At 42.3% G+C, this 27,809-nt stretch overlaps 1 protein-coding gene across 2 annotated transcripts in view; it reads right to left on the reverse strand.

Annotated features, from left to right (window-relative positions):
* PTPRO (protein tyrosine phosphatase receptor type O) overlaps nt 1-27,809 on the reverse strand; it is a 204,977-nt gene that overhangs the window by 67,645 nt on the left and 109,523 nt on the right. For both annotated transcript variants that reach the window (XM_084765391.1, XM_084765392.1), the window contains exons 2-7: nt 27,267-27,540; nt 15,426-15,584; nt 14,383-14,535; nt 12,042-12,485; nt 9,722-9,883; nt 5,719-5,915 (exon numbers count right to left, since the gene is read on the reverse strand). In XM_084765391.1, the coding sequence (XP_084621517.1) occupies nt 5,719-5,915; nt 9,722-9,883; nt 12,042-12,485; nt 14,383-14,535; nt 15,426-15,584; nt 27,267-27,540 (1,389 nt within the window). The remainder of the gene's footprint in view (nt 1-5,718; nt 5,916-9,721; nt 9,884-12,041; nt 12,486-14,382; nt 14,536-15,425; nt 15,585-27,266; nt 27,541-27,809) is intronic.

Below are 27,809 nucleotides of genomic sequence, written 5' to 3' on the forward strand. Positions count from 1 at the left end.
CCATGGGTTAGATGAAGCACATGGCCGGTGTGGATGGAGAATCAGGCCCAGATAATAAACATTAACAAGTATTTGGGATTATGGGTGGAAGGTAACTTGATAAAAGTTATTAGAAACAGATGGCATGGGATTGAGACAGGGATCCTATGCCTGCCCCACTATGGGAGGTAGTTTAGAAGATTGATACCTGCCCTGCCCCAAGTTTACCAAGGCTATTTTAAAATATAGTAAGTGTCTGTGTCTTAATTGATTGCTAGCCGGGCCTACAGATAATACAGGTAATACAGATAATTTTAAAAACAGTGTAGAGCAGGCCTTTCAGAGTAGGACACAAAAGCTTTAGGAACTTGTTAGGACCTAGCTGTTCACTTTGAAATCTGGCACTTCTTCCATTCATGCTGAAGAAGGTTAGATTTCAAAATTAGAATGATTTGTAGTTTATGTGGATTTGGAAGGAGAGCCAGGGCAATGAGATTCCCTGACTGGAATTTAATATGCCCCATGGCCTGCCCCCTACGCATCACTGTCGAGGGTAACCACACACACCGAGGTGCCATCTTCCCGGAACCAAAATCAAATCAGGAGTACCGTGAGGGTAGTCTGACGTCCTAAATTGTGGTGTCAGCTGATGACACACCAAGATCAGTGCCGAATTGTCTTTAGTCTCCCGTCACTTAGAGGCATATAATATCTAATTACAGAGATGGAAATGACCTCAGAGATTATCTAGTCAGATCTCTGATTTAATAGATGGAGAAGCAAAGCCAGAGAGCGACCAAGGTCAGGCGCTCATATTTATTGTTGGGAGGAGAAGCCTAGCGTTGTGACCTCTAATCTGCTTTCAGGGCAAGTCAAGGTACAGCTGCAAGCACTTTGCAAGTCTATTGCAACCTTATAAAACGATGTCATAGAGAGAGCCCGTGTCCCAGTTCTCTGTTTTTATTGGCTATGTGACCAGCGTGATACAGACAGAAGGGGTAGGGATGTACATATGAGCAAACTGGATTTATTAGAGATGAATGTCAGCAGTGCAGGACTGACACTTCAGTTAAAGGTTAAGGGGCGAGTGGGTTTAACATGTATGTGTGTATGTTGTGTGCATGTCTGTATATTTGTTAGCCCTTCTAATATTTAAGACAGCCTCAGTTAGTGAGACAAACTAACTCTCTTCATATTGCTTGAAACAAAATTCCAACTCTGCTACCTATAAACACAGGTATGTGTTTATTCACCATTTAAAATTGTTACCTTTGTTTCTTCATTATTATAATGTAGGTAATACTACACCTTAGAGCTGTGAGATGCTTAGACCAGAGTTTAAGACACATTGACTCTTAGGATCAACTGTTTTGGCCTCTGGGGTACATAAAATGCAAAACGTCTATAGGAGTGAAGAAAATTCATGGATAACAATTTTGCTGGCAGTTTATAGCATGACTTGAAAAGCCTCTTTAAAATTATAAAGACGAACAGTACCGGTGATATGAATTTCCATGTTGTGTTCCAGAGGTTGGTTAAGTGACACATCTTGATTTGATTAGAACACAGCCTACTCTATCCCCAAACTGGTGTGACTCACTAGAGAAGATCACACTGCAAGAGTTGAGGAAGTCCCTCCCTTCTTTGCCTATTTACACCCCCTTCTGGTAGTATCCCACCAATATTTAGGTTCCTTTACCAAAGTTACTCAGCAAGACCATTATCTAAAGATACAAACTATGAAGAAGAATATACAGTAGGTGTGGAAACCCACTGCAGAATCCTCACTCTGTGGGAGCTGGAGGCAAGGAAGGCTACTAGTGCGAGGCCAGATTGAACTAACTATGTAGTAAGTTAGAGACCAGCATGGCCTATGAGAAGCTATGGTCTTAGAAAATAAAATAAAAATAAATAGAGACAGCTAATATGTTGTGTGTGACAGAGCGCAATGGTTTTTATTAAAATTATATTCTTGTGACAAAACCAGTGCTTATTGACTGGGTCAACTGTTCATTTAATGCAGGAGCAAATGCAGCAGACTCTTTATCTTTCCATTCTCTTCCCACAAGTCTCAGCGTGTCAGCAGGCATCCTTCTAGACTGCTCTCTAACATATGCATAACTAGGGCACTGCTGAACCACACATATGGGCTGTGTTAGCCACATTGCTAGAGAATTTGATTTCTGCCATGACAGAGCCTTTCAGACATTCTGACACACTTGTAAATGCTCACTTGGCTCCTTAATCATTCATGTTGCTATTTAGACCAACATGAGACTCAAATAACGTAGGCTGCTCCAGGGTGGGGCTATCACCCTTTTAGTTTGATAATATCTTAGGCAGCATTCGGTGAACATGTAGAGTCGCAGCCACTTAAATACATGGCAGTCATGAACCCATCCTATAGAAATGACATCTTTTAGACAAGGTAGACACAGCCAGGTGGGGTGGCACAAGCCTCTAATCCCAGTACTTGAGGGAGGCAGAGGCCAGCCTGGTCTACAATGTAAGTCCAGGACAGCCAAGGCTACACAGGGAAACCCTGTCTTGAAAAAAACAAAAAAAATATAAATAAGTAGACATTGTAGAAACATGTGAAAAAATCATACTTATTTTTTTTTTAAAGCTGGAAGGAGAATGTCATTGCAACCACCTGTCTTTGTAAAAAACAGTTAGAAACATCAACCCACCCTCCCCCTGGATTTGTAACTATCTGTTGAGGTTTAAGCCAGTATTTACACTTTAATTCTTCTGTGCCATTTTTTCTAATTAATTAGTCACTAGCCTACCTACCAATCAATATTAACTTGTAAATATAGTACAAATTACTATATTAATGAATATGACATATATTTAATATAATAAATATGATAAATTAACAAATCTTCCCACTAATTCATATTCATTCTATAATTTTTTCCCATTGCTGGCTTAATCTTCCATCCCAATGACTTCACCAAATTCAATATGACCTCTCAAAAGGCACTGGCTCTGCCTATCCCTACTGAGCTAAAGACACAAGAGGGAAACACGCAGAGGAATGGTTGGAAGAAACACAACAGTCTTGAGCCCCAGGGTTCCCCAAGTCTCAGCTGTCACCTTTCCACCCTGTGATGCTCTCCTCATAGCTCTTTGACTATTCATCCTCTCTAGTCACCGGAGCTTTTCTATTCAGGACCCAGAGAGCCACTGGGTCACTCTCCCTTGAATCAAAAGATATCAGCTAAGCCTAGATAGCAACAAAAGTTGAGCCCTCTCTCTCTCTCTCTCTCTCTCTCTCTCTCTCTCTCTCTCTCTCTCTCTCTCTCTCTCGTATGTTAGACACCACTCCTATTTACCTTCTAACCCTATGAGGTAGGACTGGTTTCTTTCACTATCACAGATGAAGACATCAAGAACTACATGAGGGGTCTGGACAGCTGGCTCAACAGTTAAAGATATAAATCTCCCTCCCTCCCCCTCCCCCTCTCAATTCCCGTCACTCACAAGGCTGCTCACAGCCATCTGCAGCTCCAGCCTCAGGGGATCTAATGACCTCTTCTGGCCTCTGTAGATACCAGGCACGGACGCCATGCACAGACACACATGCAGACAAAACACACACACACACGCACGCGCGCGCACACACACACACACACACACACACACACACACACACACACACACATATATATATATATATATATAGAGAGAGAGAGAGGGAGGAGGGAGAGATGGGGATAATTATGAAGATAAAGTGGGAGAAACACAAACGAATGCTTTGTTTATAGTGTGGTTGAACCCCTACGTAGCTCATTATGTATACACAAATATTTCACATCCCTGCCACAGTTCCATGTCTGAAATCCTTCTGAGCCCAAGATTTTTTGACAAGTGATTTTAGTCAGTATTTGACTCAGGGCCACTTTTATTTCAGAGATGCCGATAAATGCTTTGTGTCTGTTTTTTACATGACACACAGGATAAGGTCTTCATATTGTACAGCAATTGCTTTACCCACTGTGCCACCTACCCAGCTTTCCTTGAGACTAAAAATAAAAGTATGTGTATATATGTATGTATGTATGAATGTCTGTGTGAGTGTAGTAGGTGCACATATGCTTTGCCAGCATGCATGCCTGTGCACATGGTGAGGTACTAGGATCTTTCAGAGTGGACATTACCAGTATTTTCTGGATGCCTGACTTGTTCTATGGATCCTAGCATCTGAACTCTGGTCCTGATGATTGTAGAGGTGGTGCTCACAACTAGTAATCCATCTTTCCAGCCTGTGTGAGATGTTTTGAATTTAGTTTTCCCACCTGAAAATTATGTGTAAGTGTGTGTGTGTGTGTGTGTGTGTGTGTGTGTGTGTGTGTGGTGTTGGGGCCATGGATGCTGGAGGTATAACACTATGTCAGTCTTCAGAAAGTCTTGTAATAACTGAGGGCACCTGGGATGCTGGCCTGCTTCTCATAATCTTTTAAACATCAGCCCCCTTGCCTATCTATAATTTTTTTTTTTGAGACAGGGTTTCTCTGTGTAGTCTTGGCTGTCCTGGACTCGCTCTGTAGACCAGGCTGGCCATCTATAATTCTTAAAGGCTTAATGTTGCATGTCGAAAGACTAGTCTGAGAATCCAGCTGGGGAGGCCTGTTCTGGATCATTTATAATTTACAGTAGCTATAAGAACCTTTTGTTTTGGGCCCCAAGCAAGAGATACATAATCTGTTCATTAGAAGGGAATGCACCCTGGACAGTTGCCCTCCTGGCCACACTGTGAAGGAAGTATGTTTTTCCGCTAGTGTAGTGTAGGGTCAGTTATGGTGGGTGTGTTCAGGGAAGGGCACTAGTGAGCCGAATAAGGAGCTGTGATTGCTAGTTAATGCTTTTAGCATACTTCCTCCTTAATTTGATTGAGTCAAGGGGTGGATTCAGCCTCCTGGAATGGCTTAACTCAGTATTCTAAAGAGTTAACTTCTCCAAAGCTTATCAGTCTTATCAAGTTAACATTTCTCACTTGAATTTCATAGATGCCTAGTTTTCCCAAGAGGACGGCAATGTCTCAGAAGTTCACCACAGTTATACTTGCCCCTTCACCACCCTCCAACCCTTGAAAGAAAAAAAAAAAGCTACTGTTTAGGGACTAACAGAGGGCCCCTGCACTAATGATTGGTCGTTCGTGTCCATGCCTAGCCAATCACAGGACCCCTACTTTGCATATCCTCTCTGCCTGCCTCACTCCTCGCTCTATCTCCCTGTACCTGGCTGGTCCCATTTATGCTTCTTTGACCACTTTTGATATTCCTTCCTCAGGATCCACATTAGGATACGGGGAGTTCCTACTTCTGTAAACCCGGAAGCATCAATTGCTGGCTTGGTATTCTGAAAAGCAGCGCAGTTGGCCTATACTCATTTCTGGTCCTTCTTACTGCTCTGCAATATTGGGATGCTACAAACTGACCTCGGACTCCAACGCCGCTGTAATCTCTTGACACATAATAGCCGCTCAGTTACTTCTTTTGAGTTAGAAGAGGAAGTGGTGAGAATGTGATTGCTAACAAAGAGCAAGAAGAGAAGCGGAGCTCGCCAGCCATAGCCACTCATTTTCTGGCTCCTGGGGGGAGGGGTGGCTCTTGCTAATAGCACTCCCCCAGGAGAACGCAGCGTGGCTTGGTGACGTTTCCTTTTTGTATTGCCACGGGTTGAGATTCAAGAGGTCTTCAGGGACTTGTTGGGCTTTGCCCCTGCGCTTCTTACCTGGGTGCAGTACTGCTTCTCCAGCCGCTGGCTCTCCTTCTGTTTCTGGCAGGTCAGGGACACCACAGACACAATGGTGCTGTTGTAGTTCTCCTGGGAAGACGTCCAGGACATCAAGGCTGTCGTTGAGCTTAAGACATGGACGCTCACATGCTGTGGCTTCTCAGTCAGTTCTTCAATCCACTCGCCTGTGGGGCCTGAACATTGCAAGTCATAATAAGGAAGGCTATATATATATATAAATGATGTGGTTGAGACAGAAGATTTTAGACTTAATTGTTATTGTGTGTGTGTGTGTGTGTGTGTGTGTGTGTGTGTGTGTGTCCTTACAAAGAGCATCACAGGAAGAGCCTGTTTGCTCTCTCTGCCCTCTGCCAACTATAGCCTTTAATTCTACCTCCTCCCCTCTGGCCAAAGCAATAATAATAGTGTCAACAGCAGCAATAATAAAAACAAGCTCAATTCCAGTTGTCAGGTACATCAGAGAGTATTCCAGTAAGATCTTCATCGAACAGAGGGTGTGACACTGTGGCATTTCATCAGTGTTTACGATTCCTCTTTGTTAGGAGACTCTTTCTAGAAATAATTGCTTTGAGATTCAAATCAGCCACTAACATGATCTTACAGAAACAAATTAAAATGTGCTGCAGCAACAGAAACTGAGGGACAGGCATTAATGAAATGGGCATCAGGCTGGCTGGGTTCAAGAAGATGCCTAAGTCCTGGGTGATGTTTGTGGCACATGGGGGGGTTGTATCATGAAGTTCTCTGTGGAAGCATCCACTGGAACCTTCCAGATGCCTCTGGCTATACTCTCCCTCATATCTACAATAAACCGTCTCCTTCACCTTACCTAGTAGTAATAGTGTCTGCCCTTTCTTTCTTTCTTTCTTTCTTTCTTTCTTTCTTTCCTGCTTCCTTTCAGTTTGCAAAGCAGTTTGAAAGGAGCAGGTGGCTCCACTAAGAGGATGAGTGCACGCTCACTGTAAATGGTATGAGTGAAGCAATGCTGTGAAAGCCATGTGAAGACAAGGAGATGTGCCACTTACAATTAAGCTCCATTTCAAGCACTTCCATATTTTAGGCCGGTTGTTTCTCATCACAAGTCTATGAGAAAAGTGCTGGTCTTAAATCTCAGGTTTAGATCAAGAAACTAAGGCAGACAGGATGAAGAAGCTCACGATTTACAAATGTGAATTCTGGCTTTTAAAGTCCATGCTTTTATGGAGTGGCAGTTGGACTTGATCAAAACAATTTTTACACATGCATGAATTTCTCAAACAATGAATTTTAAAACTCTGCGTTCTTAGCCATGCATATGGCTCCAAGGTGGAGCACTATGGACCCGTGAAAAGGCTCTTGTTTTCACATTATCAGTGGTGCAGCTTCCTGCAAGTGACTCTGTGCCTCTGAAGCTCCACTGTATGTGTGTGATTGAACCATGCGGGGCATTGGAAAAGAAACTTGGTGAGCTAGGGGTGTAAGTCGGTTGGTTGAATGTTTGTCTAGAACGCACAAAGCCCTAACTTTGACACCTAGTGTCCCATAAACTGAGCATGGTGGTGTACACCTGGAATCTTAGCACTTGGAAAGGGAAGGCAGAGCCATCAGAAATCCCAGGCCCTCTTCAGCTACACAGTGGGTTCGAGGTTAGCCTGAGTTGGATACCAGAGACCCTGTCTCAATACTAAATACATACATATGTAAAATAAATACAAAGTAAGAGACTCGATACCTTAACTTATTAGTGAGGAAACTGAAGCCCAGAGACTCAGATGCTCTGCCCAGTGTCATGGAGACAGTGAGTGTTTGATCTGACAGCAAAGCCGACCATAAGGTGACACTGCAAATGCCATGAAAATGGCATCATTAGAAAACCTTAAATTCCAGTGTTGGTCTCGGCACATGTGAAAGCCACACATTTACTTTCTGTGACTCAGAACTTTTCCTGCAAACAATCGGAATGACAAACATGGTCCTCCAACTCAGGCATGGTGGAGCACACCTCTGCACTCTGGCTCTGCTGGCAGACCAGTGGAAAAATCGAAGGCCATTTGGACTCTCTTGTGAGTTCAAAGCCAGCATGAGTGGGTTAGTGAGACCTGTCTTAAAATAAAAAATATTAAAAGGAACTGAGGATTCAGCACAGTGATGAAGTGCTTGTCTGTCATACACAAGGCTTTGAGCTCAGCCCTCAGTACTGAAGCCAATGTTCTCTCGGTAAGACCATAGGGGCTGATGTAAGGATGCACCAACATTCTCATCTGTGAGAAAGGCCCCAAACTGCAGAAATGTGGATCATAATGCAGTGGTGTGTATATAAATCTTAATGTTATTAATCTCATCAGAATATCTGAAGGAACTTGGTCAGTAATACAGACTGCAAACACTGTTTAGCTGGTATTTGGCTCATCCACCCAGTAAGTATAAGTGTTTGTATCTACAGTCTAGTGTATTTTTTCTAAACCAGAAGACCATATACATTGTTCTTGGCGTCTATGCAGTTGAATAGAATATTTAAGCACATAAGATGTCCTTTCATTAACAAAGGAAACATTTTATACATATATTAAAATAAATCTATTTGAAATAATCGTGTGTATGAACACCTCTGATGTATTCTGAGCGGCACCTTAGGTCTTGTTAAGAAGAGAGCTGAGGGCCTGAGAAATGGCTCAGAGGGGAAAGACACTTCCTGGAAGTCTAGTGACCTGAATTTGCACCTTGAGCCCTACGATTCCTGTGAGCTCCCCTCTGATTCCACAAATGCATTCTGGTACCTTTGTATGTATGTCCTGCCCCATATAAACAGAAGAAGTAAAGAATCTGATAATCTGGCATGAGAATATGACCAAATAAATCTAGATAAACATATAAACGTCACGTACTAAGTTCTATGTTTTGTGATTGGCTCTATGAAACCCACTGGATGCTAAAAGAAAGAAGAGGCCACCTAGGCTGCCACTACTAATTGGATTTTCATGGCCGCCATCGGCATTTGCTGTGCACTTGGACAAGGTGACCTCCTGGCTAGTAAAACACTTTTAGACTCCTGGGAAGGCTGAAGAGTCGTCTTATTTGTTTGTCTCAGGTGATCTCATCTAGAGACATCCTCCAAATCAGATATACACATCAGGTAATTCCCAATGTCCTTTGGTCCCTTTGTGTGGTTATTTTTTTTTTTAACATGTTTCAGCTGCTAAGTGAGCTGATCTCCTAGCCCTGCCTACCTGTCTTTTGAGGGTTATTTGAGACAAGGTAGTATCTGTCCCTTAGGAAAGAGGACAGATTTTACACAGACTATCATTTTTGAACAGCTATCTTTAGTCTATGTTTTCTGATGTTGTTGCTGTTGTTGTTGTTAATGTAAAGGTACACTTAAGTCTGATAAGCTAAGTAACTGATTTTTAACCATAGACCACCACTGACCGTAGTTTATCTAAAGAGGAAATGGACACGTATTATTTATGCAGCTCCGTAAACCACACTTTTGCTAAGCTGTTAATGTTCACAGAATAGCTACAAACTTCCCCCAAACTCAGTTTGGGGGCCTCGAGGACACTCTGTCTTCTCCTGCCAACTTGCGTGGACCCCACCCCAAGACTCAAATCAGCTTGGGTTTTTGAGCTCTCCACAAGTTCAATACTCTAATAAGATTTTCCCCACATAATCCTATAATGCTAAATTTCATTACAGCCTCAAACAACGGTCATATTTCCCAAACTGTATGTGCACATCCTTGGAGACCTGGTTATGGCTGGCGTGGAAGGTCAGTTTATTAAACATTCAATTATCACAGCAGTGGGGGAAAATCTTCTGGTTAACTTTCAGGGCCGATTTGCTACAGTTAAACTTACGTGTATTTCCTTCCATGCACAGCAGCCTCTGCTGACCTTGAGGAAGCCCCAGGATCACTGGGGCGGGGGAATAACTGACATCCAGGCATCGTTAATCTCACGGTTTCATAGTTCTAGCTCTCCTGTAAATCCCCTTGGCTACTTACTGATATAGAAACTCAGAGATTTTGCTGACTGGCTTTTCCGAGTCTCACAGGCTCCCGAAGAACTAAAGGTTGTCACTGAAAGTTTGTATTTCCCAGGCTCCTTCAGTTCTGCAACAAATTCGTGGGCTTCTTCATCGACTGTCAAATAGTCAGTGAAGTTTTCTGGATCAAATGCAAAAGGCCCAAAACAAAACAGAACAAAAATTTAGAATATATGTGGATTGACACCTGGGAGGGCCCAGGGCGTGGATAAATTGATTAGGCTTGTAAAAGTTCAATTTATTACTGCATTTCTTTCTTTTCTTTTCCTAGTTCAAAAGGCACATCAGCTTTTCTCCCTTCATCTGTTTGCACTAGCACCTTTAAACGTGGTATTTATTCTTGGCTGCCTCTGTGTTTGTCTTCTGCCCCTTATCATTTCATTTGGAGCTGTTATTATTTGAAGACAACAGTCCTCAAAAGGGAACAGTGTAGTCAGATAAATACATGACTTAATTGACCTTTCTTGAAAACAGGCAGTAAAAATGTGTTTTGTGTCACAAGATACTCTGTTCCAGAGAGTTAATGGAGAAATAGAAAAACCCCTACCCAGATCTAGACAATGGACAGAACACTCTCCACAGTAGAGTGGAGAGTGGGATATTACTTTCTCACATACTCTGGTGCCTCACCTTTGACCATGTCCCCTGGAGGGGGAGACCTGGTGGCACTCAGAGGAAGGACAGCAGGTTACCAAGAAGAAACTTGATACCCTATGAACATATAAGGGGGAGGTAATCCCCCTCAGGAACAGTCATAGGGGAGGGGAATAAGGGGAAAATGGGAGGGAGGGAAGAATGGGAGGATACAAGGGATGGGATAACCATTGAGATGTAACAAGAATAAATTAATAAAGTAAAAAAAAAAATTAAAAAAAAATTTAAAAAAAAAGATGAAAAAGAACTTTAAAACCAAGTAGGCAACTCATTCAAATGACGACTTTTGTCTTAAATACTTAAAATGACAATTTCAAATATGTGCACAATTATAGTGTCACTGATTATGTTAGGATAGACTGTGAAGGGATAGTTTGTCACATATCTTCCACAATAAAGTGACATGATTCTGATGGCCCACCATGGGATGGAGGCTGCTGTTTAACTCCAAACTTTGATGACTTGACAGCCTTTGCCATTCAAATACTAGACAGGAAAAGTCCTAACAAGCAGCAAACAACAAGAAAAGTCTGATGATCAAAAATGGAGGTATGCAATGGCTCTGTTTTCATAAATGTATGGACCACGGTATAATTAATAATAATATAGAGCTTGGCAGGCATATTGGAACACACCTGTGATCATAGCACTTGGAGGTGATGGCATGAAGCTCATAAGTTTAGGGTTATCCTCAGCTACATGTCAAATTTGAGACCAGCCTAGGCTACATGAGACACCCCCACCCTCCTTTTAAAAAAAAAACACACACACACACACACAAATACACACAAACTGACAGACACACATATACTCTTTCATATATATATATATATATACATATATATATATGTATATATATATATATGTACACATACACACACACGTTGTCAGCACATTGACAAAGTCTTCCTCAGATGTAGGCTTCTCTTTCCTGCTGAGTGTGGTGTCATTGTTACAGTCCACTGGCAGCACACTGACAAAGTTCTCCTCATTTTTGGGAGGGCTACAGATGCACTGCCCCACCAGTAGGGCTGGGATGCGCTTTCATATATATAACATTTCAAATGATGAATGGGTGAACCAAAACCTAGTGTATTGACTACAATGGGAATACCATCTCCTGCATCTTTTCCATTTACTATCAACTTTTCAGGGCAAATGTGATCACCGGATCCGAAGGCCACACCCCCATCTTACTCATGCTCCCTAAGTAGCATGTGCATCTAGAAGAAGCCAGTTTGTATAAAGACTCTTCGTTACATGCCTCAAATTGGCAGATAAGCAAACATTTCTTTAGGATGTTCTGCAACATGTTTTGATGCTCCTATTTTTACTTCAAACCATTGCGAAATATAAGGCTTTCTTTAGTGGCCTGGGAATATGTGAAATGCTGGGTAGAGAAATGTGTGAAACTCCCAGTGGCTGCAACTTGTAAATCTCTTAAAAGTTGCGATTCTGATCTAATCGGTGTGTTTTGTCTTTATGCTCTGAAGCTATACGGAATAGCCAATTAAGATTTTCCTTCGACTGTCTGTCAATCTTTTCCCCCGAGTTCAGGTTTCAAAAGATGTCAGTTCCCATGCCCTGGTGCCATTTCTCCCTCCCCCTCCCCCCCAACACCTCACCTTCCCTCTCTATGAGGATGTTGAACCCATCGAAGGCTGTAGGTGGTTTTGGTGGTAACCAGCTCAGAGTCATCTGCACAGGGAAGGCGGGGAATGGGTCAGATGTGGGCTTCTCTGTCCTGCTGAGTGTGGCGTCACTGTCATAGTCCGTGGGCAGCACACTGACAGGGTCCTCCTCGTTTTCAGCGGCCGCAGAGGCACTGTCCCACCAGTAGGGCTGAGACGTGCTTTCATAGTCAGTGCTATTCGGGTCAGGCCAACCGGAAGATGCATTGCTGGGGGCAGAGTCCGGAATCTCTTCAGGGGAATGGAAGAGTCTGTCTCTTCCTATTGACTCTTGTGGTTTGATGAACGAGTCTTCAGGTAAGCTCCCGCTCTGCTCTTCCCAGTTGTTCTGGTTCACATTGACAAAGCGAACAGAGATGTTTCGAGGGGGATATGGTGCTGTGCAAGAGAGAGATTTTGTTTTCAAGTAACTCTTAATTCAGAACTCTTAATTCAGTTACTCATGAGTCCAATGCACAGAGCTATCAATTGCACCTTAACTTTACTTCTAACACACAGGATAAAACTCGTGTGTGTGTACATGAACATGTGTATACCCACTCACGATGCTACATATGGAGATCAGAGGATAACTTGAAAATTTTGGATCTGTCTTTCTACTGTGTGGTTCAGGGAAACTGAACTCATGCGGCCAGGCTTCGGTGGCAAGTACCTGTACCAGCTGAGCCATCCGGACAACTATGAAGAAAGTACTATAAAGAGCAATTGGGGTTTTAAAGCAAACCATATATAATCTAACATTTTATACATAGTATGCATGTATTTGTTTATATATCTTTGCATATAAATCACTCTTCAAGTGTACCAAATTGTTATTCTATATGAGTTGATGTGGTAATTTAACTTCTTCTCAAGATACATGATGTAAATATTCCTCGGTTCACCACAAATCTAATTGTAAGAAAACATGCGTCTCTGTCCCTGGGTATCTTGAAAAATAGTTTTTAAGAACTTTTTTTTGGTATTTGCTTGTAGCTATCAGAGTCTACATACTCTACGTGTCAAGGCTCTACCAGCGAGGCTTCCTGGATGCTCTTACAGATGCTGATTCTTATGTTGGCGGTGTGACTCCATTTCCATGTCTGAAGTGGACCATGTGAGCACACATCATGGAACCGCGTTTTCTCTAGAGATGGCAGATCAGGAAGAGGGCCTATGCACTCCCTCCTGTAGCAGCTTCTGACTGCCCGCCATGCTGCTCCTCAAACTCTTCCCCCTGAGCTTTGAAGATAACATTTACTATTTCCTCTGCCCTGTTAAATATCTTCATAGTTCTCAGAGGCATGGACCTCATTCTGCCTTCCGTTATGGCCCTTTCTGTAAGATGACACCTTGTCTTTGGGCAGATTACACCCATCTTACTGATCTTTACTTTCTCATCTTTCTTAGAATTAAGGCAACAACCAGGTTGAAAACAATAGTCACCAGTGTGTCTTTACCAGAGCAGAATATGGAAAGCACAAAGGGAATAGTCCACGTCGGCGTAAGGTCAATTAATTGCTTAGTTCATACTGTTCCTGTCTTGATGAAATTAAATGGGAATTCTGATATAGAATTCCAGACAGAGCGAGTCTCCGGGTGGTCAGTTCTGCCTCATTGCTGTACTCATGAGAACAGACTCTGTGAACACATTAGACACACCTAATGCTGGCTAAATGATGGAGGCTTGGTGGTGTGTGTGTGTGTGTGGTTTATGGATTCGTTACTCTAGTCATCATGATAGTTTTCCTGTGCTCTTTTCCTGTGGTTTGAGAACTTCTGCAGTGTATTTGGATCATAATCACCCTAACCCTTCCCATACTCCACAATAGCTTTCCATATTACTGACCCTACTAAAACTAGGACTGAAAGTTTTATACACGCCTGGGTCCTAATATCTTCTTTCAGTAGCTGATTGTCTATACAGGATGTCTGCCATCTGCTTTTATTCTACATGGATATTGGTCATGGTCTAGAACAAGCAACATCTACCAGATCCAATTAAGTGGCTTGATGACAACTTTTAAGACTACCATCTACATCTTATTCAAGAATATAAAAATCAAGCTTATATTAATTTATTTTAGATTTTTCTTCTTGAATATTTTGCTTAGATATCTTTAATGTGGGTATAGGTTTGGTTTTGTTATAAAAATAAATTCTTCCTTAGCTCTGTGACCAAATGTCTCTTAGAAATATTAAGAAAGCTTTTTCTTAGAAACATTAAAAATGAACATATAGCAACATCTAAACATTTCGTTATTTCTTGTGAAGTTTGATTCTTCTGAAGACTCACCTGTTCTGTGTTGTTTGGGTTCGTGGCTCACACCACTGTACTCCACAAGGGTACTTTTATTAAAAGTTGCCTCCGATACCAGCTGGAAGGTGATGTTACTGTAACATATTCCTGGTAGCCAGTGGTTAAACACTGTTTTCCCCTTAAAGAAATCTGGGAAGGAAAAAAAAAAGTCAGTTACATTAAAATTAGGAGCTTCTTAATGTCACACACTTGGAGAAAGTCCCAGTTAAGTTTAAATATCCATAGAATAATATTTCCTTCAATGTCTGGCATGCTCAATAAAAAAACAAAGAGAAGGCTGGAGATGAAAATCTGAACCTGTGCCCTTAATCCTGAAAAGTCTTTTTCCTCTGTCAGCATTCCTAACAAGGTTTGACACAATTAAAATTGAATTTTATCTTATGTTTGTTCTGTGTATGCAGGAGTTATTGGGCTTATTTGGCTCTTTGTTAAGAGGGAAAGCTGAAGTATATTGGCACTTTATGACAAAAGGAACAGCAATTTTCCAAGGAAGGTTTTTTTTCCCCCCGTGTAGAAAATGTCTTATGTAAAGTGTTCATTGGTTTATCTGACCAGTGGTCACATGGGAAGCCAAAATACCACCTTTTGCTTTTGAGAATAGTCTGGAAGCCTCTCCAAGGGAAATGGTGGGAGAGCTGCCCACTTAATACTGAAACCTGGAGCTTTGGTGCCCAGAGCCGAGTGATCTGGGTGAGGTTGCGGCTAAAGTGCCTTGACTTTATTTCCAGAAGCAGACACACCGCTTTCGGCAAGAAAAGCTTACAAGTCAAACCGATTTGAGACTTTCTCATATTGTATGCATGACTTGCAGTTCTCAGCTAATGAGCCGGATGTCGTTAGACTCCTCATAAAAAGATTTCCTTGAATCAATCGTTTTTTTCATAATAGTTCATTTGTAGGTCAAGTAGTGAATTACAAAATGAGTTCTTGCTTAGAGCAAGCAAGATTATCCCGAAAAAATTCTGGAAAAAATAAAGCCACCACTTCCTCCTCCTCCTCTTCTTCCTCCTCCTCCTTACCTTTGTACAGCATCGTCCTGAAGTCCTTCCCTTCCCAGTAGCTGATGTTCACTCTGCTGAACACGTTGTACTTTTCTGGGTAATGAATTTCAAACAGTACCCCCGTCTCAGGAGAAGGTTTATAGTCATATATGGAGACACTGGTCACAGGCAAGGGTTCTACAGAAGGAAAAACAGGGGCGGCCTCATTGATACATGAGCGTACAGTCGCGCTGGTGCCATCTTGACTCCACACATACAATTGCATTTTTGTTGTTGTTGTTTTTTAATTCTGTGATGGCTGAGCTCCTCAAGTTTCCCCAAGAAGAGTCCCTCTCAGCCTGGGCAGCAATTAACAAAACACACCTAGATGACAGCACTTGCTTTTCAAATACCTTTCAGGCGCACTTTCTATTTCTCATTTGCAAGAGCTTTGGAGGCGAGAAACACAAAGACTAATGGCTCAATTCAACAGGTGAACAGAAAGCAAACCTGGAGTCCACAGTGCTTGTCATGTGCAGTCTAATAGGTTCTGTGGCAGTGTCTGTTTTATCAGCAAACTCTTCCTTTCCCTTTTCCATGTGCCAACAAAATTACATATCAATAACTGGTAACAAAAAGCATATTTGGCTGAAGGCAATGATATATATTTATGTGGTTGTTTGTTTCTTTGTGTGAGTTTTGCAGTTTTTCTGTTATGCATGACAGTAAAAACCACTCAGCGCCATGTATATGACAAATTATATCATGTTATCAATCCTCTTTTTCCACCAAAGTTTAAGAACATTCTTAATTTGTTTGGTGTTAATTTATCATAAAACATTAGAAATACACATTTTGAAAAGCCTATGATTTTCATATGTCCCTCACACCATTCTTATGTAAATAGTTTCCTCACACTTCCAAAAGAGCTAGTGGATATATTTTATTTGAATAATTTTATATGAAAATAAGGCTGGAGAAATCGTTCATAGGTTAAGAGTTTATACTGCTCTTTCAGAGGACCTGAGTTCAATCCCCAGTACCCACTGTGGGTTCCTCACAGCTGTCTGTAACTCTAATTTTGGACATCCAATGGCCTGCATGGGTACCTGAAATCACACACACACACACACACACACACACACACACACACACACACACACACAGAGAGAGAGAGAGAGAGAGAGAGAGAGAGAGAGAGAGAGAGAGAGAGAGGTTATTAAAAAGAAACCTTAAAAAAGGAAGACAAAAATGATTTGTTTTTGCTGAGAGTGGTGGCACACACCTTTAATCCCAGCACTTGGTAGGCAGAGGCAGGCGGATCAATGTGAGTTCGAGGCCAGCCAGCCTGGTTTACAAAGTGAGTACAGGGCAGCCATGGCAACATAGAGAAACCCTGTCTCAAAAAACCACACACACACACACACACACACACACACACACACACACACACACACACGATTTGTTTTATGATCAAGTAATGTTGTATTCTTGGGAAATAACTTTGATTCAGTTTTCAAACTAAAGGATTCTTGCATATGGCATCAATAGCTTAAACTTAAACTAAAGCAACAACATTTGTTTACATTTTACACTTGTCAAAATTTCACTGTCAATGATAAAGGACTTAAAAATCGACTAGCTCAGCCGACACACGATTCCTACAAAGCTAGTTTGTTTCAGCCTGTCACTGAATGTCTGTTTCTGTACCCTGAGCCCTTAATCTACTTTTGCTTTTGAGTGAAGAAAGAGAAGAGGACGATGATACATGCTAAGTTGGATTTTTCCCCTCAGAATTTTCTGGAAAAAAATGCAGCCAACATCTATGAAGGAGTTTGGAAAGACTTCTGACAGCAACATGTTTTGCAATGATGGAATTTCTGTAGACTTTACTGTACACCCTCTGCCTAAAATGCTTCTGTTTTATCCTCATCCCGAACCTGGCTTTCCCACATAATGGTCACTTCACAGTCAACTGAGTGCACTCTCTAAACCAACCAACCAAGCCACCCAAAGACTCTTGGGACTTGAGTTCAGAGATTCCCCAGGAAGTTTTGAAGAATTTCTAGGTCTTTCACTTTAACCCAATCAGAAGCCTGCTGAGTCTGCCAACCTAGTGGCTGATTTGGGTTTTAAGAATATACCAGGGTGAGTTGGTACCCATGGTGGAGGGGGGCTCCCCTCCTCTGAGGAAAAGGAGATGAAGGAATGGGAGAGAGAGTGTGAGGGTGGGATTGGGAGGAGAGGAGAGAGGGGACTGAAATCAGGAGTAAAGTCAATAAGAAAGAAAGAAGGAAAGAAGACAGACAGACAGGCAGACAGACAGACAGACAGACAGACAGACAGACAGACACATACATAAAGAAACATACAGACATATACATACACAGAGACAGATACACACACAGAGACATATACACAGACATACACACATAAACAAACATGCAGACACACACACACACACACACGTAGTACACACAAGTTGGAGGAAGATTTGCTAGGAAGAAGAGTTCACAGCAGAAGAGGTAGTGGCGGATAAGAAGGTAATAGGGTGAAAACAACTAAAACATGCTTAAAATTATCAAAAAATCAAAACAAAAAATATTATAAATTAAAAATCGAAGCAGAATTAGAGCAAAAGCTAAAATCACACAGCAGCTATATCGTGTGAGCTCCAACATGGCCTGAGTCCTGAATCAACCCTCATTAGGGCTCCCACTAGTCACCGAAAGGGGACATTAGAGGGCCAGCCAGTCTTCGCTGCCCACTTGTCAAACATTGAAAGCCAGGATACACAAGAATATTTGTTTGTTTGTTGCTTGTGTATGTTTCCTCCTCTCTCCTCCTCCTCTTTTACTGTTAAAAACTGTTTAAACTTTAAACCAAAAGCATTCTAAAACCTTGTTCACATGTGTGTGGTATAAACTCCTCCTAGATTTCTGACACAAGACCAACCTAGCCATGGACCCTCATTTCTATGCCTAGATGTAATTTAAAAATTATTGATAAAACTCAAGCAACTAGTCTAAAAATATTTCACTGCCTATCTGACCACTGCCCTTATTCGTGTTCGTTTTGGAAATTATATCATGTGGCATACACTGAACTGTAAGACTCACTATAGTGGATTTTAATCTAACAACATGGTTACTCTGGATGGAATACACACCTTTAATTCCCGCCGCCGGAATATAGACACACTCTTAGTACACAACCTTAATTCCAAACAACGAAGTCTAATTGAGGAGCAGACAAAGAGATGAATCAGAGAAAGATTTGACAGAACGAGTCAGAGATAGGATAAGCATAACTCTCACGAGGACAGCAAAGAGAAATTACATAAGAGCTGAATACAGAGAAAACAAAAGGGTTAATGGAGTAGAATTTTTGAGTACAGTACAGTTTATTGCAGTGCAGATCAGTTCCTGCAATTTAGTTAGTGGAGTTGAGAGGCAGTTTTTTTTTCCAAGTAGAGGAATTTAGTGAGCAACAGAGAGAAACAAGTTTGAATCAATCATCTAAGAGGGGAATGTTGATGCAGAACAGCTGAGTTGAACAAGTCCCTGAGCAGGGAAGAGAATAGGCCTGGACTTGCTGCCAGGCAGGGGAGGAGGAGTTAGAGGAGGAAGGAGGGGATTGAGCCATGAGCAGAGGTCCTGGAGACATCACAGAGGGAGAAGCTGGACCAAGAAAGCCATAAAGTTCAAGTATCTCTGGGATGTATGCTGGGAGGAAGCCAGATTATCTTAGAGGGTTAAAAATAGAGTAATAACTGCTCAGCTATTGTGCTGTAAAGCTTGTTAAAATAGTATAATAGAGTCTCAATCATTTGGGTGGGACTAAGATAGCTGGGCTAACAGATAAACTGACGGGGAAAACCCCATGTTTTCATAAAAATAACTTTAACAATGCCATGTTGAAGAAGGCTGATTTTTAAAACTACAATAACATTTTTATTGTCAGTTAATACCCTCTATTCACAACATATTACAATTAGTTATTTATTAGTTTATTTTAAATTATTATTGCTATCACTGTTGTTGCTGTTGTTACTATGTGTATAGTGTGCATGGGAAGGTAGGCACTCTTGCCATGGATCCTGTGAAGGTCAGAGGACAATTTTGCTGAATATGTTCTCTCCTTCTACCTTTTTGTGGTCTCCTGGGGACCTTACCTAGGCCATTAGCATGTGCCACACGTGCTGATCTCACGAGAAGCCGTATCTTATAGTTCTTGAAATACATCTGTGATGAATTCTTTAGGCTAGAATTATAGCTGTTAAAACCCCACAGACTTTCTATATCAGAAAACTGCCTTGTCCTCATCCTCCTTTTCTTCTTGATGGTGCTGGTTGTAGAATTTTTGGAAGGCGTTTCCCCTTAGTGCTTTGAAGCAGTAGCTTCCCTGTGTTCTTACACCAATTACTGAAGACAAGAGGACTCTCTGGCTCAGGGCGAGTCTCCTGCAGGTACCATGATCTTTCCTTCCTCTGGTACATTCCAAGGCTTCCTACTTAACCTTGATAGTCGGCAGTTTCATCGTCATGTATTATTTAGACATGGTCTTATTTGTAATTACCCTACCAGGTACTTAGAATGAATGCTCTGCCAGTCTGTGGATTCATCTCTTATAATCATCTCTTAAATACGGACGCGTATTCCCTCAGATCTGGCCAAATTACTGGACATGGGCACAGTGTTATCAGCCAACTGCTCTTTCAAATGTTACCAGCATACAATTCATTTTATCTACTCAAGAGTTAAATTTTAATTTAGCCAACTAAGTCAGCTTTAATTGGCTCCACCAATGGTCACTCCACACACCACAGGTCGTTCTTCACAAGCTGACAGTAAGGCCCTACTGCTGAAGACAACGTTTACTAATGACGTCACACTCAAGCTGGTACCCATCTGAGGCTTCACTCCTGCTGACTCATGTTTACGGTGCAGGGAGGTACCCTGTGTGTCGCCGGAGGGTGAAGACTCTCACCGACATCTCCCTCCGGCGAACCCTGTGACCTACAACGGTGACCAAAGGTTATGAAAGCAACCAACCACTTTTTAAATTTAAGGGCCCAACCCATGAAATGGAAGCCGTACTTGACACTTCTAAAGTGACCAAAAGTCTTAGATGGGCCTTAGAGGGAAGCCTATCCGTCTTCTTCTTCTAAGGGGGCATAGCAATAAAATGGCTCCTAATAATACATTGCTGTATACATAGATCAAGGCATCACTATGATGCATCATGCACTATGATGCATCTGAGTAGGAGTCAGAGAAGCTTCTTCTTGCAGTAAATGGGACATAACAGAGAAACCCACAAGTGGACAATGAATGCATAGAGTGTTCAGTCCTAAATGGGAAGTCTTCGTCAAACCCTTCTCCTCAAGGCCTGGGGACCTACGCAGAAGAAAAGGCAGAGAGGCTATAGGAGCCAGAAGCAGAGGATGACTACAAGGAAACAGCATCTTTCAGACACGACAGGGCTGATGCACATATAAGTTCACAGAGACGGGGACTGCGGATGTGGGGCCTGCATAGGTTCCGGCCAAGTGAGATCCCAGCCCAGAGAAAGGGAAGTGGATAAAGGTCCACTCCTAACAAGAGGTTATTTGGAAATGATATCTGCTGGGAAATGGAACATCAGTTTCCTCCAGTGACGTGTAACTGTGTGCATCAACCACACCAGGCAGGGCAGGCTCCATGCACAGAAATAATTGGACAGTACAAAAGAGACTCTGTGGGTTTTGCTTGCTTCATTTGTTTTGGTATTTGTGTGTGTGTGTCTGTGTGTGTGTGTGTGTGTGTGTGTGTGTGTGTGTGTGTGTGTGTGTGTGTTAGTATTTGTTTGGGTTGGGTTTGTTCTTGGTTTTAGAAAGAGAAAGAGGAAAAAAAAAACGAATTTGGGTGGGTAAGAGGGGGTATATGGGAAGAATTGGGGAAAGAGAAAAATGTGATCAAAATATATTGTATGAAATATTGTTTAAAGACATCAGCAAAACAAATTTCTAACTTGATTTAATTTAATTTTTAAATTTCAAATGGTTTCAATTCTGTTATATGTAACCTATGCACTGTATTTATGGCACTTTTGTTTGGTGAGTGCTAGGAAATGGGTATCATTCTGATCTTTATGTCTGTTAACATCACACATACACTGTAATGTTTTGCTATATTGATATTTAAAACAGGATCTGACCTTCTGTGTGTTTTGATGTCTGCTGTTGTAAGAGTGGGCTTCTTTATGCAACTGGAAACACAGGCTCTAGGCTTTTTGCTAATTTTTTCTTTCTTTTTTCTCTTTTCATTTTTCTTCTGATGCAGTTCACCTATTGTCCCCTCTCAGCCTCCTTGGCTGTCAGTCATTTCGGGATCCTTCATATTGGGGATGCTATCATGCTTATCACAGGCTTTTGCCAGGTCCAGTGGCGAGGTGTGGTCTTTGCCATAAGGTCAGCTCCTGGTCTGGAGTGGAACATTTGGATCCTTTTGCCATCCAGACCACCCCCCCGCCCCGCCCCAACTCAGAGCTATCTTTCCTGTGCCCGGAACACAGAGACTCAGTTTTGCAAGGCCTCCTCCCCACATCACTTGAGTTTCAGTTTCTTCTATGACTCAGAGACAAGTACGCTCTCAAACTCGCTCCTGTGCCTCGTGCTGTCTTTTGATTTTATGGAAAGTCTGAGATGACTGAGCGAGAATTCGCTGACCTCATTTGACCGGCAATCTCAACGTTAATCTGCCTTTGTTTTGCTATTAATGAATAATAAAAATATTACACACAACAAGGTCTTGTTTTTTTCTAATTAGATGTTTGACACAATCTTAAATCATGTTTAGATTTAGAATATTTCATGTCCCTTAGTTGTCGTTGAGCCATTCGCAGTAATGAGGAAGGCAGCTGGCATGTGGAGATGAACACCAGGTATTCAGAATTTCCTTTCCCACAGACAACACCAGCGTATGCAGGTGCAGGCTGTTTCTGCAGGATACACACTCATAGCTGTTCCCTTCCTCAGTGAGGAAGTTGCAGGCCCAGTGTGTGTTCTCTGTAATGACACCCACTTGCCAGTGTTAACAGGAGCATGGCTGGGCTCCCTTGATGGAAATTTGAAAAAGTCTGAATGTGATTATCAGAGTGAGGACATGAACACAAGAGAAGAAGCCCAGGCAGCCTGCACTTGGCAGCAGCTGCTGACACTAGAGGCACAGCTGCCTGAGGTGGCTCTGCTTCGCCTAACTAAACTCTGTGGAAACCATGGCATCAGGAGTCCAACCCTCGAAGGGACAGATCTAAGATAAGACAGGAGTCTCTGGTGCAGTTCTCTTGGGCAAGAAAGGAGATGTGATTATTCCATCTCTTCTATGGGGAGAAATGGGGGAAAGACTGATCCCAAGTCATAGGCTCAACCTACTGTTTCAGGTTTAGAAGATGATCAGAGAACAGACCTGCCTGTATCTAAATGAAACCCTGAGCAATGTTGGCCACAGGAACCCAGGGCACAGGAGGGGCGGCAACCATTACAGCCGCTGCCTTAGCTCACGCCCGAATCATATTTTTTTTCCTTAGAACATTTTAACAGCTTCCTGAGTCAATTCTTCCCTCTTATCTTGCCTTCATTTTTATTTCTTCTCGATACACGTGAGTCCAGAAGCCACTTGGTCCTCCCCCTTTACTCAGTATTTCTATCACAAACCAGCCACCCCTGACTCAATGACATCAGTTTTAAGTTTCTTTTGCTCCTGATGCCTCAGCATTTTGTTTTATCCAATGTCATTGGCGACTCCTTTATTTATTGGTCATATGCTGTGACTTACATACTCTGTTGATGAGTGAGACACATAATTATGTATGCTGTAAAGATTTTACATTATTTTTAACAGTAGCTAGTAGGCGCGTATATATGTATATATTATTATTTACAGTAACAGTAGGGCAGGTTAGTCTGGCCAACCACAGCTTATACACTAAATCTGAACTGCGAGTTGCTTTTGTATATCTCGGGGTTAATATTGGGGTTTTCATTTTTAGTGGGGTTGATGAGAATCAGAGACTTAGTAACTCATGACACGTGAAAATAATCTGAAGTTCAAGTTTTGGTATCCATAGTGTAATATGAGAGCAATAGCCTGCTAGCTTGTGAACATGCTCTCTGTGGCATTAGTAAAGTTGAATGACCACAGTGCAGAGTGTGTGGCCTGTAGAGTTTCATGTCTGTGTTATCCAGGGATTTATAGCAAAAGGGTTGCTAGCTCCCAGAATGGGTGACAGACTGAAAACTGTGACTTAGAGGGAATCCGCATCTGCTCACAGCTACAGTGTGCCGTCCGGAGGTCTTAGACACTGTGCTCAGCCTTTGAACTACCGCTGGCATCACTGCTTGGTAACTTGTCCATCATCTAGGCAAGAATCAACATCTTCCAGCCTGGGGCTCTGCAACAAGAGAGCTTCCCGGAGCCCAGTCACTTGTGTCATTTCTTTGCATTCCTTATCACACTAAGTCTCAACTCACTTGCAGGGCGTTTCTGACCACCTTTCCTGAAGACTTTGGAGCCCTTGTTAGCAAGTGCTGCTGAGCAATCTGGCCATGCCTGGTTAAAGGTATTTGTATGTGTCATTATTTTTCTAGTACCTCAGCCATGGCAGAGAATATGTCCAATAGATAGAATTAAATAAATCAACTATTTATATTCATAATAGAGATAGATGACTAATAGTCCCATGGCTGTTTCCATGTGTCTTCTGCCACCTCGACAGCCACCATTCCTAGGCCTTGCCCAACACAGGAACCAACAGCATGTGTCTAACATTTCTCAGGCCCTAAGCAATCATTCCCAAGAATTATGATTTTTTTTTTTGCCAAGTACTCACATTATAGTGAAGTGTCTTCATCAATTAAGTATTATCCAGGTGTCTGGGCATCAGTGTTGCAGGGCTCTTTTGCAAATGGCCACGTGAGTCAGTTCAACTGTTTCACTCAATCCATTCTTTGCCTCCTAACCCCCAACTTTCTCTGAAGGCACTGGACTCAAAACAACTGTATCCAGAATCAAAGCTCTGCCCCAGACCTCCTGCTCTGTCATTGCTTATTTCATGGTCACAGGCTCTAGCACACGGCTGATGACTGCAACAAATGTCCTTTTTATCCTCAAGAGCAGTGTGCCAGTCCTGCAAGCAGGTTCTGCAAATGTTTTAGAAAGATAAAACTTTAAAACAGGAAGATGGTGGAGTATGACTCAGGAACTCATTAGTACTGGGAGTTTTAAGGCTCAAAATTAGCCTCACTCATCATGTTATTAAATTCTCTCTTTCCTGATATATACCCGAATACCACCACCTGATGCTGCTTCTAGTCTACTGTCAAAGATTCACCCTTTACATACAATTTTCACATTCTCAACTTATTGTCTCTTCTAAAAACCTGGGATAGTACATTTTAGACTTTAAAATGGGGCACAGAACTGCTGGGGAGATGACTTAGTCATCTGCATTTGATCCCTAGAGTCCATATTAAGAGCATGTAGTGGGGACTCAGGTGATGGCTCAGTGGGTAAGGGTGCTTGCAGACAACCCTGAAGACTTGGATTTAACCCCCATAACTCACAGGAAGGAGGGAGGGGACAATATAGTCCTGCAACTTGTCCTCCGACCTCCAGATGTGTGTCCTCACATGTGCACATGCATACAGACACAGACAGACAGACAGACACACACACACACACACACACACACACACAGAGGGGTGGGGACGGGGGAAGAGAGAGGGGGGGGAGGGAGGGAGAGGGAGGGAGGGAGAGAGAGAATGTAAAAATAAGAAAGGAGATAGTACACATTTGCAATCCCAGTGCTAGTGAGGTAGAGAAAGGCTGATATCTGGAGCTTACTCTTTAACCTGTCTAGCTGAATAGGCAAGCTCCAAGCCAACAAGAGATGCTGTCTCAAAATCCTGTGTCCCGAGGACAACACCCAAGATAGCCCTCTGTCTTCACATAGACACATATGCACATGTAACCATATGTGGTGGTTGTTTGTACCTCATGTCGTGCCTCAGTTGTATGTCTATCTTTCTTCTCTTCTTGCTTCTTTTTTCTATCTTTTTAAGAGATAGGCTCTCATGTAGCCCAGGTTAGCCTTGAACTTGGTAGGTAGTGGAGAATATGCTGACTGACCTCCTTACCTTCCTGCCTTCCTGTCCCCAGTGCTGGGATTACAGGTGTGACTGACCACAGAGGCTGAACTTCTTTAATAACTGCCAGCTAAAGGGATATAGTTTCCAACTATACTTCCAGGAATGGCTCCATACTTGCCAGTAAATGCTGTGACAGGAGCTGGAGGGACAGCTCAGCAGTTAAGATCCCTGGCTACACTTCCAGAGGATCTGAGTTCAACTCCCAGCACCCACATGGCAGCTCACAACTGTCGGTAACTCTAGTTACATGGGACCTGACATCCTCATACAGACATACATGCAGGCAAAACAATGCACATAAAATTAAGTTAAAAAAATATTGCGGCAGAACACGTTCTGTATTTCTACATCCTCTTGTATCGTGCTTTTGTCTCTGCTCCCCGACTTTCCCCTATTCTTGCACAGCTACTTTGAGCTAAATTATATGGAAGAATTACTAAATCCTAGGCCAGGTGTTTATGAAATGATGAAGGTGTGTAAACCAAGGCATTGACTTTGGAGAGTTGTAGTTACTATGCACCGGCAGCTACCACCTGAGTATCAGTCCAGATGCACCTTTCTCTGGAATTTAGACAGAATTTTTACAAGGTGAGATTTCCCTTTTACTGAATTAATTTCTAGCCCTTTCCTTTAGACCCATTAGCCTTGCAGGTCTTGGGTCTGTGCCACTGTTAATTTTCAGAATTTAATAACGACCCTGGGATTCTGCCAATGAGATTTTAATTAATTTTTGACAGTCAGGTTAAAACGACGACGTCTCCCAGCTTGCTTTTCAGTTCTCTCTTCTGATTGTTTCGTTTTTCTTTTTATCCCAGCAGACACTATACATTGTCCTTTTGCCTAACCGTGTTCGCAATGGTCGCATGTTACTGACAGTTTAACGATGGCAGCCACTGAAAAGCTCACAGTGAAGAAGAACGTGATCGCAAGAAACTTTGATGGCACATTCGACTGTTCTGATGACAAACTGCTGCCTCACAGAGATCACTGTCCCCATTCATCCTCATCCTCTGCGAACTTTTACCTTAGGATGTGACGTTCAAGTCAGAGGAGATTGCAAAAGCCACCTGCAGTGTCACCACTGCTGACAACTTCCTAATATCAGCATTGATTCTTTGGTTCATTTTCCCTTTCTGCATTTTTCTTGAACAGTGGAAGCCAGAGCTGTACTTAAGGCGACATGAGAACTAACGGCTGGTGTCTGTGTGTGCCTGTAATTCCAGCACTTGGAAGGCCAGGTCAGAAGGGGTGGGAGGTCAAGGCCAGCCCAGGCTGCATAACAAGACCCCACTGAACAACAAAGAACAAACGAACTGCCATTTACCCCTCACCTAAGAGTGTACAATGAAAGCAAAGTCAGCTAACGACGAATACAACCTCACTGTCTCAAGAACCGGTTGTTTCACATAGGGATCTCTATTTGGGAATAAGACACCACAATCCAGGATCATGCGGTTACGGTGTTTGGAAGAAACGTACATGGTCCAGTCATTAACCTGAAATTATCATTCAGCGAATACCATCAACTCGAGAAGGGAGCTGTTTTCTTAATATGATGGAGAATATAGATCTATGTCATTAGACCCCCAAGCCAAATGGTCTTGCCATTCTGACGACCTCTGCCTCAGTCAGAGCCCCATGAAGACACACTCAGGGAAGGAGCATAGAGACTGATGTCACAAGATGCTTACTTGTCAACACGGTGATTGATCTGGATGGTTTAGTGACCACGTTCCCGTTGACCACCACCAGAGTGATGACGTAATAAAGGCCATGATAAGTGGCCTGAAAGACCACCGGAGGAGGCAATGTGCTGTTGAATTCCTCAAATTCGAAGAAATAGTTTTTGGATTCACCAGCTACCCTCACAACATACACAGATGCAGGGCTGACGACATCAGAAGCTTCTAAAGACACAACGATGCTGTTGTCATCTCGGACAGTCACGTGGAACGTTGCAACAACCTGTTCAAGAGAAAGACAATAGATTGGGTCAAGTGATGTGCAATAAAATATGCCAAGACAATTTTCCTAAAACTAACATTTGTGGTGAACATGGTTACCTATGGTAGATACAGGTATTTGAGCCACAAAACAAAAGTCAGTTTTCCCATCTCATGAAAAATGATCTCAGAGTCTCATAATGAACATTTGATATTATATTGATAAACCTGTCTCCAGCTCGTGGAGAATTTAATGCGAGAAGCACACAGTACACATCAAATGGATGAACA

Source organism: Acomys minous (genome assembly GCF_964271855.1).
Source record: "Acomys minous genome assembly, chromosome: 17".
NCBI lineage: Eukaryota > Metazoa > Chordata > Mammalia > Rodentia > Muridae > Acomys > Acomys minous.